Source organism: Urocitellus parryii, chromosome 1, assembly GCF_045843805.1.
Source record: "Urocitellus parryii isolate mUroPar1 chromosome 1, mUroPar1.hap1, whole genome shotgun sequence".
Taxonomy (NCBI): domain Eukaryota; kingdom Metazoa; phylum Chordata; class Mammalia; order Rodentia; family Sciuridae; genus Urocitellus; species Urocitellus parryii.
In genome coordinates, this window is record NC_135531.1 from 139,007,724 (window position 1) to 139,025,558 (window position 17,835).

General features: G+C 42.6%; 2 protein-coding genes across 2 annotated transcripts in view; one reads left to right on the forward strand and one right to left on the reverse strand.

Moving 5' to 3' along the window:
* The window catches only part of Slc36a1 (solute carrier family 36 member 1), a 105,641-nt gene that overhangs the window by 59,071 nt on the left and 28,735 nt on the right, over window positions 1–17,835 (forward strand). The window lies entirely within an intron of this gene.
* Window positions 1–17,835, reverse strand: part of Fat2 (FAT atypical cadherin 2) — a 66,407-nt gene that overhangs the window by 1,434 nt on the left and 47,138 nt on the right. The window contains exons 19-22 of the mRNA XM_026388308.2: window positions 15,658–15,803; window positions 11,971–12,412; window positions 8,993–9,146; window positions 94–551 (exon numbers count right to left, since the gene is read on the reverse strand). Coding sequence (XP_026244093.2) covers window positions 94–551; window positions 8,993–9,146; window positions 11,971–12,412; window positions 15,658–15,803 — 1,200 coding nt within the window. The remainder of the gene's footprint in view (window positions 1–93; window positions 552–8,992; window positions 9,147–11,970; window positions 12,413–15,657; window positions 15,804–17,835) is intronic.

Here is a 17,835-nt window from a genome sequence, read left to right on the forward strand (position 1 = left end):
GGTGGCTAAAAATGCTTATGCCTCAACGGACTATTTAGGTCTACCACCCCATCCCATCAATCCCAGAGGTTAAGGGTCTCTAGCTATACTAACCCATCTCCTCGCCCGACCAGGTTCTCTTAATGATGGACTCATGGTCAGCGTGGGAAGGGACCACAGTGGGTGGGAGCCTGGGAGGCACACTGCAGACCACTGGCCGTTGCTTGGAGCTGGGTCCAAAAGTGACGAGTTCATTAGGAACCGAGGTCTTGCTGGGCTCTGATTGGTTCAGGTTGTTGCAGGAGCTGGTGCTCAGCGGATCAAGCTCGATGGAAGGCATGGCTTGGGTGTCAACACCAATACTCCTGGCCAGAAGGTCTGGGTCCTCCATGGCCACAGGCTTGTGGGACTTGCAACGGCGGCAGTAGAGGAGAAGCCCAACGGTGATTGTGATGATGAACAATATGGCCACCATGATGATCAGTAACTCCTGCTGTCCCCAGTCCCCTCTTTTGATCTCAGGGGTCACTAGGCAGTGTCCTTCTGAGCAACCCCTCGCCTCCATTTCACACCTGCAGAGACAGAGAAGGAGTAAGGGAGCTGAGTCATTCTACAGTCCTGTCCATGTCTCCTCTTACCAAGATCAATGGGGTGGAAACCTTGACTCTCAAGAGCATCAGGTTCAACCACTTGCAGGTGCACACCCACGTAATTATCAAACGCACAAACATCAGAATTTTCCACCCTTCCCCAGTAAAACAAGGGCCTCAGCTACATCCTTAATTGTGACCCTTTGGATCTGGGCTCTGGGCATGTCCATTATTTCCCACCAGTGAAAACCAGGGATTGAACCTTCTCTCCACCAATGAGATCAGATTTCCGAGCAAACATACTACTACAGTGGAGGTGAACAGCACACCAGGATGTCCTCTATCTAGAATGTCAGGATCTCAGATACAAATCAGCAGCTGCCCAATAATGGTGACCAGGCATCAAGGCTACCTGCTATTCTTCATCAGGAAATCACAGGAACACAACAGGCTCCTACACAGATCCGCCACATTACACAGGGCAACTTGCTCAGAGAAAGCACTGGACACCCTGTGACCTCTTAGGTCATCTTCAGCTTGGCATTCCAGAGTGAAAGGCTCCTAGGGAACTTCTATTTCCAGCCTTGTCCATTTTTTGAGGGATACTGGGAAAAGGTTCCCCCATCCAACTTGAGTTCAAAACATCAGCCAGTAGCTGAAATTTCACCACCAACATTTTGTTCTTTGGGGCATTATTGGGTTGAGAACCAGTTGGCTTCAGATAGTATGGATTTATTTCTGGGCTCTCTATTCTGTTTCATTGGTCTATGTGCCTGATTTTATGCTAATATCATGCTGTTTATTATTATGACACTGTAGTATGTCTTGAAATTAGATATATGGGGATGCCTCTGTGTTCCTTTTGCTCGAGATAGTTTGGCTATTTGGGGTCTCTTGTGCTTCCATATGAATTTTAGGATTATTTTTTCTGATTCTGTGAACAATGTCATTAGGATTATAATGGGGATTGCATTGGCTCTGTAGGTTGCTTTGGGCGGTATGAACATTTTAAGAATGCCAGTACCTCTAATCTATGAACGAGGGAGATTTTTTCCACCTTTTAATGTTTTCTTCAATCTATTCCTTCTCTGTTTTGTAATTTTCATTGTAGAGCTCTTTAATTTCCTTAAATTTATTTTTAAGTTATTCTTTGTGGCTACCATCAATGAGATAACTTTCGTGATTTCTCTGTCAGCAAATTCATTACTGATGTATGGAAAAGCTATTAATTTTGTATGATAATCTTTTTTATCCTGTTATTTTACTGAACTTGTTGATCAGTTTTAATATTTTCTGATGAATCTTTAGGTTTCTCTATGTATAGAATCATATCCTCTGCAAGCAAGGATAGTTCAACTTCCTCCTTTTCTATCTGTATGCCTCTCAATTTTTCTCTTGCCTGATTACTTGAGCTAAAATTTCTAGTACTACGTTGTGTCAGAGAGGTGAGAGTGAACATCCTTATCTTCTTCCTTATTTAAGAGGAAATGCTTTCAGTTTTTCACCATTCCCTTTGATTTTGGCTATGGGTGGTCATATATAGCTTCATTATGTTGAGGTACGATCCTTCTATACCTAAGTTGTTCAGGGATTTTATCATGAAAGGATGTTAAATTTCATCAAATGCTCTTTCTGCATCTATTGAAATTATCATGTGATTTTTTTTTGCCTTCATTCCGTTTTACATTTTGCTGTAATTTACATATTACATTTATTGATGTGTGTATATTGAACTATCCTTGCCTTCCTGGAATAAAACCAACTTGGTCATCATGAATTATCATTTTGATGTGCTGTTGGATTCAATTTGCTAGTATTTTGTTGAGATTTTTTGCACCTGTATTCATCACAGATATTGGCCTATAGTTTTCTTTGTTTTGTTGTTGTTATGTGCTTGTCAAATTTAGATAGGGTAAAACTGGCCAAATGGAATGAGTTTGGAAAGGTTCCTTCCCTTTCAATTCTATACAACAGTCTGAGAAGCAATCATGTTGGTTCTTCTTTAGAAGTTTGCTAATCTCAGCAGGGAAGCCATCAGTTCCAGGCTTTTCTTCAATGGAGATTATTTATTCCTGATTCAATCTCATTACTTGTTAATGGTCGATTCTTATTTTTTATACTCTCTTGGTTCAATCTAAGTAAATTATGAGTCCAAAAATATCTCCATTTATTCTACATTTTAAAATTTATTAGCTTGTGGTTTTTCAAAATAATCCCTAGTGATTCTTTGAATTTTTTAGTGTAAGTTATAATGTCTACTTTGTCATCTCTAATTTTATTTATATAGTATTTTTAGAAATTTTTATTGATTCTTTTTAGTTATACATAACCATAGAATCCATTTTGATGTAATTATACAAGTATGAATATATCTTATTCTGATTTGGACCCTATTCTTGCAGATGTACATAATGGTGGATTCACTGGTCAATTCACCTATGTACATAGGAAAATTATATCAGATTAATTCCACTGTCTTTCCTTTTCCTATCCACCTTTATGCCCTTTTGTCTAATCTACTGAACTTCTATTCTCTTCCTCCATCCTTATTGTTTCCACATATCAGTGAAAACATTTGACCTTTGGGTTTTTTTTGAGATTGGCTTATTTCACTTAGCATGATAGTATCCAGGTCCATCCATTTACTGGCAAATGGCATAAAGTCATTCTTCTTAATGACTGAGTAATACTCCATTGTGTATATATACCATTATTTCTTTATCCATTCATCGGTTGAAGGGCACCTAGGTTAGCTCCACAGCTTAGCTATTGTGAACTGTGGTGCCATAAACATTAATGTGGCTGTGTCACGTAGCATGCTGATCTCACATCCTTTGGGTATATACTGAGGAGTAGGATAGCTGGGTCAAATGGTGATTCCATTTCTAGTTTCTTGAGGAATCTCTATATGGTTCTTTTCTCTCTCTTTTTGGTCTAAAGATTTGCCAATTTCATTTGTCTTTTTAAAGAACCAATTCTTTATTTCACTGGTCCTTTGTACTATTGTTTTAGACTATTTATTTATGTTTTGATCTTTATTATTTTTCTTTCTAATTTGGGGTATAGTTCATTCTTGCTTTTCTAAGATCTTCTAAAACATCATCATGTGCTTTATATTAATGGAAGCATTCATTGCTATGAACTTGCCCCTTAGTACTGCTTTTCTGTATCCCACAGATTTGGGTATATTGTGCATATTCATCTGTTTCAAGGAATTTTTCAATTTTCCTTGTGACTTTCTCTATGTCACATTGTTTGTTATTGATCAGTCTCCAAGTATAATTTTTAAAGTTTTCCTCATTGATTTACAGTTTTATTTCATTGTGATCAGGAAAGATATAGAATATGACTTCAATTTTCTTTTTAGTTTATTAAGACTTGTTTTATGGCCTAATATATGGTTTAGTCAAGAGAAAGTTCCATGTGCTGATGAAAAGAATGATTTTTGCAGCTATTAGAAATATTCTCTAAGTATCCATTAAGTCCAGGCGATCTAGATTTAGCTCAGTTGTTTCTTTGTTATTTTTTTTTTTTCTGGATGATCTATTTATTGGTGAGAGTAAGGTATTGAAATTCCCCACTCCTGTTTGTTGAAGCTTATCTCTTTCCTTCGGTCTAATTGTGTTTGTTTTATAAAAGTGGGTGCTCCATTATTGGGTTCATATAGATTTATAATTGTTTTATCTTCTTGATGAATTGATTCCTTCATCATTATACAGTGACTTTTTTGTCTCTTCTTACTGCTTTTGTCTTAAAGTCTATTTTGTTAGATATAAGTGGAGCTACTCCTGGTGGTTTTCGGATTCCATTTGCTTAGAACATAATTTTTCATGCTTTTCTCATGCTTTCAGACTATTTATGCCCTTACCAATGAGGTGAGTTTCTTGTTGGCAGTATATTTTGGTGTCTTTTTATCCAGTCATCCAGTCTCTATCTTTTAACTGTAATATTAAGAGCATTTACACTCTGATTTAATAATGAAAGTTACAGTCTTGGTTGGGGCTGTAGCTCAGTGGTAGAGCACTTGCCTCACGCTTGTGAAGCGTTGGGTTCGATCCCAGCACCACATAAAAATAAATAAATAAGAAAAGTGAAGGTGAAATGAGGACACTTCAATTTAAAAAAAAAAAAAGGTACAATCCTGTGCCTGTCAGTGTGTAGATATTTTTTCTGCTTGTTTTGAATATTCTTTCATTCTTCCTCTCTCGTTCATCTTTTTTGGTTTGATTGCTTACTATATTGATAACACTTGATTCATTCTATCTCTCATTTTTTGTATCTACTCTTCTAGGGGATTTATACTTTCATGGGCTGTTATAATGGTGGTTATCTTTTTCCACTTTGGGCGTAGAACTCCCTTAAAATCTTTCCTAAAGGCCGGCCTGTTGGTCATAAATTCTCTTAGTTTTTGTTTATCTTGGAAGGTCTTTATTTATTCTTTGATTCTGAAGGATAGACTTGCAGGTTATAGTAATATTGGTTGGCAATTATTTTCTTTCAGGACTTGAACTATATTATTCCATGGTCTCCTGGCCTATAGGGTTCTGCTAAGAAAGCCACTGTTAGTTCAACAGGATTGACCTCAAATAATGAATTGGCACTTTTCTCTTGTAGATCTTTTTATTTGGGGGGGAGGGGATACTAGGGATTGAACTCAGGGGCATTCAACCACTGAGCCACATCCCCAGCCCTATTTTGTGTTTTATTTAGAGACAGGGTCTCATTGAGTTGCTTAACACCTTGCTTTTGCAGAGGCTGGCTTTGAACTCTCGATCCTCCTGTCTCAGCCTCCCTAGCCGATGGGATTACAGGCATGTGCTACCATACCCAGCTTCTCTGGCAGATCTTAAAATTCTTTTTTTGTTTTGTTTTGTTTTGTTCTTTTGACAGTTGGATTGTAATATACCATGCTGAAGATCTTTTCTGATCATGTCTGTCTGGTCCATTGTTTCTGAATGTCCATGTTTTTACCAATATTAGGGAATTTTTTCACTATTATTGAGTAGATTTTTCTAGGTTCTTACCCTTATTTCTTCTCCTTTGGGTATGCTGCTATGTGGAAATTTGATCTTATATATTCTCTTTACCTTTATTTCTGCTGAATGTGATATTTCAAAATACCCATCTTCCAGCTCAGTGTTCTTTCCTCCACTTGATCTAGTCTGGCTGTTGAGGCTTTCAACTATTTTTAAAATCTGACTTATAGAGAGTTCTTTATTTCAAATATTTCCGACTGGTTCTTTTTCAAAATTTCTTTGCTGAGTTTCTCATCTATATCCTGCCACAACTTCCTCATTTCATCTGTCTGGATCTCATTAAACTTTTCAAAAAATCATTCTTTTGGCTTCTTTATCCAGGATCTCATCCACTCTGAAACATTTGGAAGATGTTGCTAGAGAATGACGAACACTAGGAGCTGTCATGACCTTGTTCTTCCATATTCTTGTGTTCTTTTGTTGAGATTTGCATATATGCTGAAATGGTCATCTCTACCACTTTTATGAGATGGCTTCCTTGTAAGCGGCTACCTTCTGAAAATGTGTCTTGGGTATCAGTTTGTTATGCAATGTTGACTTTGTTTCCAACTGTGCTAGAAAGTGATTCCCCTACAGCTTCCATGGTTGTGATTAGGGAGCTTGAGAACACTATGTACCTTATTGGAGTTAGAGAGACCCACTGTCTCTGCAGGTCATTCAAGAGTAGGAAAACTCTAGTAGTTCAGACAGGTGTGGTGTAGATAGTAAGGTGGGGGGCTGGGTGCAGCCTATGGGGTTACTCCTACTATGGAAGTGGTGGCCCCTATCAGGTGACGTGGAGGGCAGTTCTCAGGCACTGTTGATATTGGTTCTGACCATTGAAGGAATCTCTGGGAATGGCTCCTGTGGGCCCTGACAGTGGTGAGAGTCTTGAGTATTTATCTTCTGATTAGACACTGGAGTGGGTCCTGGTGTGCTGGGATGAGAATCATAGCAATCCTTCTGTATCAGTCACACCCAATCTACAAGGCCACAGTATGTGATCAAGGTACAAGGGTGATCGATGCAGAGAACCCACATGAGTGTGGAGGCAACAAAAGTTATGTTATTCATCTTCGCTGTTACTGTGGTCGTGCCCACCCAAGAGCAGGTCCTCAGATTGTCCCCGAAGCTATGCATTCCCAGTGACAGGGTGAGGGCTCTTTTCCCCCACAATTGTTTTAGTTGCGTTTCCTGCCATTGGTTGAATAGGAGTGGATTGTGGCTGGAGCCAAGATTCCTCTCAGCTGAGGTGCATGCTGGAGAGAGGGAGAGGGGAATGCGGCTGGTGCCAGGCAAAATTTTCCTCTGGATCATCTTAGGCTGTGTGCCCCAAGGGTAGGGTGATGGCCAGTGGCTCTTCTATCCTTCCCTACCCCCAAGTCTTTCACCAAGGATTAAGTGGAGTGGGTCACTTCTGGAGCTGAGTAACATTCCTCTTGGCTGAGGGGCTTGCAATGGGAGGGAAAGCAGCACGTGGTGGGTGTTGGGCTAAGTTGCTCTCCATACCACCTTAGGGTGTGCCCCTTGGGGTCAGGGTTACAGCTGAGCCACAGCAGGTTGCTTAAAAATGCCCCAGCATGACTCTGTGGGTGGGGGAACCAGAGGAAACTCAGAGTTCTTTCTCTGCCTTGTTAGCAACAGGCACCTGTGCATGGTGCTGGGCGCGGGCGGGGATGGTGGAAGCCATGCAGGCAATTGCCCTCAGTCCTGTCACCTACACAAAACTACCTGTGACTGGCCACACCCCCAGTGTCAGGGGAAGACTCCCTGCTGTCCCAGTTCCTGTGGATGGCACACTCGCTTCCTTCCATGTAGCAACAACTGCTCCCCACTGTCGCGTACTCAGCACATTGTGTCAGGGTCACTCCATGTGAACAGCAACCTGCTTAGCCAGTAAGTGGGATGTCTGTGGGGTCTCAGAGATGGGAACACACAAGGGCTTCTGACCCCTACAGCAGTCCAAATTCAGGCAATAGCCCCCCAATGCACATAAGAGTTCCTGGCTGCAGCACCCTGTGGAGATGAAATGAATTCCTACTCCAAATCCAGACATGGCTCAGGCCTCTCATCTATTTATGGCAGGCTGTAAGGGTTGCAAAGCTTTCCGATAGCTAGGATTGCTGGAATCTGCACTGATAGAGTTTTCTGGGACTCTGTCTTTCACCTTCACCCCTATGGAGGGAGCAACTCCTTCTCCTTCAGCTGTGGAGTTGGCTACAGGTGATGGATATTTTGTTTCTCTCACTCAGTGGCCATCCCAGGCCTCTGGATTTTACAAGGCTTCTGTTTTTCTACTGTTGAATTTCAGCGTTCTTGCAAGGTCATTCACCTTAGTTTGTAACTATGCACCTGTTGTTTCGGTTCTTTGTGGAGAAGCAGGTAAGTATTAGTTACCTCTCTCCAGCCATCTTGCCAGTATCCAGCTTTGTCCACCTTTGTCAGCTACTGAGAAAGGTCCCCCCACCTCACTGGAGTCCAAAACATCTCCCAGTAGAATTTCACCAGCAACAGTTTGCATATATATATATGTTTAAATGTTGCCTTTCCCAAGTTCCTTTTTAAAAATACAAACAGGACTTTCATGAGGTACGATGAAGTTTCCTCCCACACATCTGATGAATAACATTCCTTGCAGCCAACCAGGGCAGGGAGTAGGGCAGGAAATGATAGTTGTTGAGAAAACTCTGGCCTTCAACACATGGGATAATCTTGGACAAGTCCTTTTTCTTTCTGGGCCTCAGTTTCCCCATCTGTAAAATGGTGAGTGGACTACACCATTGGCTCTTATACAGAGGCTGATAGCAAGGGATCCCCTGGGAGCTTGCAAAGATAGAATCCAGGCCTATTCTTCAAGAGTCAGTCTCAGCTGGTCTAGGTGGATCCAGGAATCCATATTTTTCCTACATCTCTCTCATGATGTCTTAAAGACTTCCCAGTTTGGAAGCTATAAGACCAAATAATTGCTCAGATCTCTTTACCTCTAGGATTCTCAGAACAATTATCCCCCCCTGACATCCCCAGCTGCCCAGCACAGTAGAAAGCATTGTGGCTGTGCAGAGGGGTCTGAGCCTGTACCAGATGGAATCGTTTTCCTCAGACCACTTCCTGGGAGGTCACAGTACAAAGCAAGTGCAACAATTTACTTTCAGACTTCAGCAAAGATCAGAAGTACCTCAGGACTGTTGAGAAGTATAGCTTCCTGTCCTCCAACCCTTAGTATCCTGATGCAGGTAGGTGGTCTGAGGGGAAAATATTACCATGTGAGCAAGACCTAGATGTCAGGTCTGGAGAACTCAGTCCCTGGTCATCCACCAGCCTCTCTGGAGGTCAGAGTCTGCAGTGCATCCCTAACGGTGCCAAACTCAGAGTGAGGAGCCAGTGGTGAGTGGCCTCTCCTGTGCTTACCTGTCCCTCATGTGTGGATGAGGGCAGTTACAGGAAGCTCCCTCTGGAGAGGAGATGCAAGTTCCACCTTCCAGGCAGGGTGTAGAAGTGCAGTTCTCCCTTCCACGTTCACAGTTCTTTCCAGAGAATGGCGGGGGACACTTGCAGATGTAGTCTGGGAGAAAAGAAAGGCAAGAGAGTGACTGACTTAGCACTTAGGGGAGACAGTGGCATTTTGCAGACCCATGTGCTCATGCTACCGTTCAATAACCATTAGTGATGTCATTGAGTTCCCTCCTCTATGCAAAATACCACACTGGGCACTGGTGCCCTGCTGACTAGGAACACTTGGGCCCTGCCCTCTAAAACTACTTACAGTCCAGGAGAGAGAGCAGACATCTATCATCATCATCATCATCATCATCATCATCATCATCATCAATTTATTCTGAACCAGTTCCTTGCTGTTTTGGTTACCATAGCTCTATAGGATAATTTAAGTTCTGATATTGTGATGCCTCCTGCTTCATTTTTCTCACAAAGGATTGCTTTGGCTATTCTGAGCCTCTTATTTTTCCAAATGAATTTCAGGACTGCTTTTTTCTATTTCCATGAAGAACTTCATTGGAATTTAAATAGGAATTGCATGAAGTCTCTACAGCACTTTTGGTAGGATGGCCATTTTGAAAATATTAATTCTGCCTATACAAGAACATGGGAGATCTTCCCATCTTCTAAGGTGGTCTTCAATTTCTTTAGTGGATGCCAACACACAACAAGGGGGATCGAGAATAAAAGTTTACTAAATTAGACAAAAGGGAATTAAGTGAAGGGAATAAAGACAGGAATAGAAAAGACAGTGGAATGTTCTGACATTACTTTCCTGTGTACATATATGAATACACCACAGGGAATCCACATCACGTACCACCACAGGGCTGGGATCCTAATTAGAATCAATTGTACTCCTTATTTGTATAAATGTCAAAATAGACTCCACTGTCACGTATAACTTAAAAAGAGCAAATAAAAAAATTACTCAGAATTAGTCACTGTTGTACGGATCTTTATGTGTTATCTTATTTGATCCTTAGGAGGATCCCGAAACCAATTACTAATATCATCCTCATCAGGGACAGGTACAAGGAGTGGCAGATGAGAAAAGGAGACAACAGAGAATGTAGGATTATAGTGCAAGTCATTTGGCTAGTAAATGGCACAAATGGGATTCAAACTCAATAGGTATCTATAATATCGTGCCTCAGTTATTATCATTAGTCTTTTTGAAGACAATGTTGGGAGGAGGCTGGTTTAGGGTAGGGACCATGGAAATATTTCAGCTGAGATCTGAAGGATGAGTAGAAATTTAGTCAGACAATAAGATGGAGGGGCACAGAGGAAGATGTTTCATGCCAAGGAGAAGAAGAGATGGCATGTTCAGGAAACCACACGGGGTGGGCCAGCCCAGTGAGGAGGAGGAGAGTGTGCACTACAGGGGCCTGGAGGGAAGGTGGTCCAGAACATCATGCAATGTGAATCTCGCTCAAGGATCTGGATTTTTCCTTGACAGCATGGAGGTGGAGCACTGAACAGTTCTTGCAGGAGAGGGGCATGCTCATATCTGCATTTTATAAAGATCACTCTGGTTCCTGCTGGAAGAGGGGATGGAGGGAGAGAAGCTGGAGAAGAACTCGGAGCTGGCTGATGCAGATAAAAAAATGAGGAGTGATAAGGGCTTGGGTTAGAGTGTTGGCAGTGGGGTGTAAAGAAGTGAAGACTCCTTGGATCTTTTGCAGGTAGAAATGGCAATATGGTTAGCAAGACAAATTAGAAAATGAGATAATTCCAAGTGTTGACTAGAGTGTGGACACACAGGAACCTGATGCATTGCTAGTGAAGTACAGGCTGCTGTGGGCCGACTGAGAGCAATTTAGTCCTATTTAGTTAGCAATCTTTTTTTTTTCCCCCCAGGACTTGGAATTGAAATCATGGCCTTGGGCATGCTATGCAGAAGTTCTACCTATGAACTGTATCCCAGGCCATAGCCCTATTTAATCAAAATAATTATTTGCATTCTCTTGGTATGTGAATTCTCTTCTTGTGTGTGTATGCAAAAGAAATTCTTAAGCAGGTTCATAAAGAGACTTGTGAAGATTTGCTGCAGCAATTGATGGAGATGGGAGTTTGAAGCCCCCCACATGTATATCAGGGAGAATGGAAAGGGAAAATGGGAATGCATGCGTACCATGGATACCATGGAGTATTGACACACAATGAAAAGCAGTGACTAGGAACTACCCAAGGCAGTGTAGATGAATCTTAAAAATATGCTGCTGAGCACAGGCATAAAAGTTACCTAGTGCTTCCATGAATTAAAATGTCAATAAATCAAGGCATTATACAAAAATTCACTCAGAAACATTAACTGTTTGCCTCTGGGGCTGGGGGAGGGGAGGGGAGTAGAGTTAAAGGGAAAGAGAAAGAGACTTTGCATGGACTATTGATGATACTGAGGTGCTCCATCAATTCAATCAACTCTCTACCTTCAAGATCCTCCTTCACACCTCCTCCACCCCACAGAAAGTAGAGAGAGTTTTTGTTAAGGAAGAAAAGAACTCCTGACTTCCCTTAGTACAGACATAGCAGATCCTGACCCATTCCTCACAGACTGGGAGGGGAACAGAGGATGTGTGGATTGAGAGGGCAGGAGTTCTCCATGGAGATCTGCACCCTGAACATGCCTTTCCCACTTGAAAGCCTTGTGACTTTGGGGAGGTTCCTTTTCCTCTCTGTGTATCCCTTAGGGCCCAGCAGTTCCCTGGGCTATAAAATGGAGCTCCCAAGCTATTTATAGCTCTCTTCTCTCCCTGCCACAAGGGGCAATGGTGGAGCAACTTGCTTTGTAAACTCTATGGTGATATGAGATTGCTAATTCAATACATCAGAGTCCTCTGAAAGAGTCTCTGGGGTAAACTTAGGAACAGTCCCTCAGCCCTTACCTGCCCTGTGGGTCTGTGAGCACCTCCCACCATTGAGACATGGGTTGTGGCTGCAGTCATCACTCTGCAGGCAGCACTGGGTGACGGCCTGGCTCTCCACCAAGCCCGCTGTCTTCTTGCCATGGGCTAGTGGGTCTACTTCCTCTCCGTTGACCACAACAGCATCCAGGCAGCCTTCAAAGCCCTGGGAGACATTTGAGGAAGAATGGGAGAGGACAAGGCCACCCAGCAAGAGGCATCTCTCAGGCCTGACACCCTGGCACTTCTCTGGAATGACAAGGGAGGTGATGCCTGTACTGTCAACCAACAGGCGAAGGGAAGTGTCTGACTCCTCCACCAGGATGTAGTGCCACTCTTGGTCATTCACGTGATGCTGGGAGGAAAGGTTTCCATAGAAACCACCTGGACAGTGGTATTCCAGCTGGGGCACTCCATTGGCCAGCTGCAAAGAAAACCCAGAAAGCCATCAGCAAAGCCAAGAAGTCCACGTGATTCTGTTAGTCCAACGAATGTTGTTTGGGAGAAGCAGAGTTTGGTGCTTTCCGAGTCTATTCCAGACATTGCATTTGTAGGACATAAAAGCCCTCAAAGTTTCATTTTTTCTCATCAAAATATGGTATTTGTGTTAGTATCTGATGGATATTTTGATGTTTTCGAAAGAATTCAGAAATAAACATTTAAAATATTGAAAATATTAATGGTTATAACTCGTATACCCCAAACTTCCCTAGAATCTTTCATAATTTTTTAAATACATAGAAAGTCCTGGAAGTCCTGAGCTTATAACAGAGCCACTGGCTTAGGACATTTTAATTCACTTCACTCTCAAGAAATAGACATGCTTGTGGCCGAATATTTTTCTGTGTACCTTGGGCTAGGTATACTTCTTTCTATAAAAATTTGAACATCTAACCCAGTCTTTTCTAGAAACTATCCATGTAGACAACATCTTTCTGATTTTCGCCCTGATTGAATACAATTTATACTTTTACATATTTTAAAAGGAAATCATATTATTATGGAAAATAGAAAATCAACATCACTTTCTAATAATAAAAAGGAGTAACAAATATAAATGCATCTCAAACAACACATTGCAATTAAATCATTTCTTTCAACCATGTGGGACCACGAATCTGTTGATCAACCATCTTTTCACTGTCTCTCACCTCTGTAGTGTCCCCACTCCTCTCCTAATCCAGCTTAAATTCCACAGTCAATCATATCATCACCACTCCCTTCATATACTCTTGACTTCTGTCTCTTCAGAGAACTCACTTGCTAAGTCCACAGCTGTGGTAAACTCCAACACTCCACCTGTTCTCTACAGACAGAGAGCTCAACGTGGCTGCAGAAAAACACACTGCTTTGCCTACTGGCCCCCCTTCAGTTTCATGACCACGGGTTTCAAATGAACCTTTAATGCTGCCCAGCCATTAAATCTTCCTTGGTCCATTCATTCTCCCAAACAACTATTTGACTTTTTATCTCAACATCCTCCTGCTGATCGTTACTTAGCTGATGACATTGCTTCCTGCAGAAGCCATCTGGTGGCACTTGCAGGAACTCTCACCACCAGTTACATCACAGTCTACCCACTTCACTAAAACCAATCTCTCCACTGATTCACTGATCTCAAAGAATGGGTTCTACTGACTCTTCTTTCTCTTTCCTACATCTTTGTTTTGTTCATTCTCTACTGGATCATCCCAATCAGTATTTAAACATATTGTTATTGCTCTAATCTTTAAAAAAAAAAAAGGTAGTCTTGGACTTGATATAATTTTCTGTCCTTGTCTCCACTTTGTAGCCCCAATCTGCCACTACACTGAAACCACTGGTAGGGTATTCAATGAGATTTGTGTTGCCAAATCCAAAGAGATACCAGTTTGCATCTTTCTTGCTTCTTAGCAGCATATCACCCAGCTCCTTCTTGACACATGTTCTTCGTTTGGCTTCCGGGATACAATATTCTTGGCTTCCCTCCAATATCACTGGTTGCTCATTTTCAATCTCTTTTGTTGGATCCTCCTTTTCTCCCAGACCTCTCAATGTTGTTGTGTCTCAAGGATTGATACTTGTTCTACTCTCTTTTCTCTCTATACTCCTTGGTCATCTCTAGTGATCTCCTCCATTCTCATGGCTTTCAATAGTAGAAATATGCTCAGGACTCCCAGGACTCCATCTCCAGCCCAGACCTCTCTCACAACTCTAGACTGGTTTATCCAGCCTCCAGCTCTGCTCTGAGGTCCAATAGGCACCTCAAACTCACCCATCCAAACTGAGCTCCCAATCCCCACACCACCCCCAACCTGCTCCACCCCTATCCTTCCCCGGGGTCTATTGGTAGCCAGTGCATCCTTTTAGTTGCTCAGGTCAAAATGTTTCTCTGTGTTCTCTCCCATCCTTCACTCAACTCACTGGACAATGCTGTGGGCTCTACCTTCAAAGCCTTTCCAGACACCTTCTTCCCAGTTCCATTCTCATCACGGGTCTCCACTGTCATCCTCTCTTACCTGAATTACTATCAGAGCCTCCTGATTGTGTCTCTCTGATTCTTTTTTCCTCTAGAGTCTATTCTCAATGCAGTAGTCAAGGTGACCCTTTTAAAAACGTCAGAGTATTGCAATTCTCGGTTTAAAACCTTCTAATAGCCTCCATTTTCCTTAGAATAAAAGCTAAAGTCCTTACAACGACATAAAAGACCTTAAAAGATACGGTTCCCATCCCACCAGATCTTGGACCTCAACTTCTAGTACTCCCGCACCCCTGGCTCACTCCACCAGAGCCATGGAGAACCCTGCACTGTGGCATGCAAAGCATCCTCCCTCTGGCTGGTTGTTCCCCTCAGATGCCCACATAGTAACTTCCCTCACCCCCTTTAAATTACTACTCAATCACCTCAATGAGACCTTCCCTAATCACCTTATCTAAAATTACAACTCCCCTCACCTCTGACACCTCCCAGCCCATTTTTTTCCTGTAGGACTTATTCAAACAAAATAACTTTATTTGTATGTATTTATTGTCAGTCTCCTGCCTGCAGAATGAAAGCTCTATGAGTGATTTTTGTCCTATTCACTGGTGAGACCCAAGCACCAAGAACAGTACCTGTCACGCAGTATAGATGCTCAACAGATATGTGAGTTAAAAATCTAACCAGTTGCCAAAGTCAGCTTTCTCTTTGTCCAAATGGGAGATGGGCAAGTATTAAAATCAAACAAGGCAAACTGAGCTTTCTGTAGGACATTATCAGAAGGACTGAAAAACTACTTAAAGGAAATTAATTATGATTTCATGTAACTTTATGCTGAGTTTGTCATCTTGAATATTCCCAGTGGACAGCCCCTGACCCCTTGAGAAACACTCGCTTGTTACTCAACAAAACTGATAACAGCATAAGATGAGGTCGTCTCACCCACCTCTATTACCTGGGGCTCTCTTACCCCACAGAAAGAGCAGCCCACTCCTGATTGTCCTTGAACATGTACCTTCAGGCAAGATGGCTATGATGATCCTGCACAGGACGGCACTGTGTCTTTGTCCAGTAGTCACAACCAGCATCCCCCCCAAACTGTGCAGGGATTTCTTGGCCAGGAACTGGCTCCTGGGACATCCTCATGTCACCCCCACCTTCCCAGCCTGGGATGCCCATATGAAATCATTCAGGTTGCCAGTGCCTCTTACCTTCAGGGAAATTGAGGCTGTTTCATTGGCGAATAGGAGAATGGCCTGTGGCTGGAGCGTTTTCAGAGAGAAATGGATGTGCCAATTCTGAGCCATGGGGGGTCTGTACTGCACATAGCTCTGACCACTGAACCTTATGGCAGTACCTGCAAAAGTAATCAGATGTGTCACCATTATTTAAAGTGATCACCATGAAGCCTTTGGACTGATTTTGTCTCATTCAATTCTTGGTGACAAACAAAGTCACCATTCACATTTCATCCATGGAGAAACTAGACCGGGGTTGGCGGTTAGTTTTCTAGGCCCACATAGCTAGACAGAGGCCATCACCCTGAACACGTTCCCCTGGGCCATAGGAATCACTGCCTTAGGTCCCAGCCTGGGGACCGGAACTGTGAGCTTTAATTATTAAGAAAACCAGGAATGTATCAGTTGAGTGAGTAGAAATCAAAATTTTATCCTGTAGCTGAGCATGGTGGCACATGCCTGTAATTCCAGCAATTGGAGAGGCTGAGGCAGGAGGATCACAAGTTCAAGACCAGTCTCAGCAACTTAGTGAGACCCTGCAGATGTAATGATGTAACTCAGGGGTAAAGCACTCCTGGGTTCAATCCCTAGTTCAAAAAAAATCCTACTGTTTCCATGTTATTTCTGACATCATCTGAGGAAGAATGAGCTAGAATTTGGAGAGAATTTTGCATGTGCAATTTTAGGACCAGGAAATTTTTGTATACTCTTTGCACCAGTAGGATTATAATAATTTGGGTAAGCACTTCCCAAATGAAATGCAAAAAGAAAAAAGCAAAAACAAAAAAATAGTTAGGGGTAGATTGTGCAGTCAAAACTTCTGTCGAATCCTGTATCCTCCATCCTTGCTAAGGCACAACTAACTGCACAGTAGAGTCAGGCTTCACCTAAACGGGAGTTTCTCAAGCTTATTTGACCATAAGACACTCTTATGTGGACACCCCTGGAAACAGGATCCTGAAGAAGCCCATTGGGGAAATACTGTGTTAGATTAAGTTGTCCTCACCAGGTTTGTAGAAATTGATCCTCCCTAGAAGCAGGTTCAGCTGTGAAAGCCCTAAATTCCCCAGTGTGAATGCGCCTATCAGTTACCAGGGGAAAGAATGAGTGGTACAGGGTCCAGGCACCTGGGCAAGAGGAGCTGCTAAAGAGAGAGGAGGTAAAGGTCAAAGGGGAGAGAAGGAAGCATCAGACAGCTCAAGACACAAGGGCATCCAGGATCCAAAGAGTCCTTCACGTTAGCAGTTTCAAACTCTCTGACCCTGGCATTTCCAATGTAGTAGGGCATTACTGGATGGGATACCAAAGGCGATCAAGACCAAGAATTCTCAAACCTGACTGAATATCAGAATCAGAGGGGGAGTCATTTAAAATAAAGAATCCCAGGCTCTTCCCTATGGAGTCTGATTCAGCAGTCCTTGGTAGGATTTAAAAATGAATATTTAAAAAAATCTTTCCATGATACATGTGACTAGAACCCAAGGGGTTTCTGAGATGTGGATCATATTTTGATTCTTGATGGGGTGCTGGCGACACAGGTAGCTTTGGTTTGTGAAAATGTACTGAGGTAGACACCTAGGTCGACTTCCTGGGTGTCATATTTCACTAACAATGTTAAACACAGCAACGAAAGAAAGAAAGTAAGAAAACGCCTCTCCCCACGTAATTCTGTTCTGGTGATCAGCCAGCCCATCTAATATTTCTCAAAGAGCAGTCCTGGGACCACCTGCTTCAAATTATATGCCAACTTCAGGACTCTCCCAGAATCTTCTAAATAAAAGACTCTACAGGGGATCCCAAGGAGTAGGCATCTTCAAAAACACACTCCCCAGGTGACTGTGCACAGTGTTGAATTTGAGAACTTCTGATGTCTGAGGCCAAGTGGAAAAGAGAGATCATCCAGCCACCATGACTTTCCCAGCAGCAGGCTTAAGGGAAAAGGCACCCAGAGCAGGGAACCCCCTTTCCCATCGAGCACAGCCCACTTGGCCAAAATCCAATGGCCCCTGGAGAAAGTCCACAAATCTGAGAATTTCCCTAACACAGGTTGGGGGGACCTATGAAGGAGAGGCCAGGCCAGGCCAGGTAGGGGCAATGGTGAGCTGAAGGTGATGTCACTTTCCTTTTGCGAATGCTCTTGAGCTGGTCCAG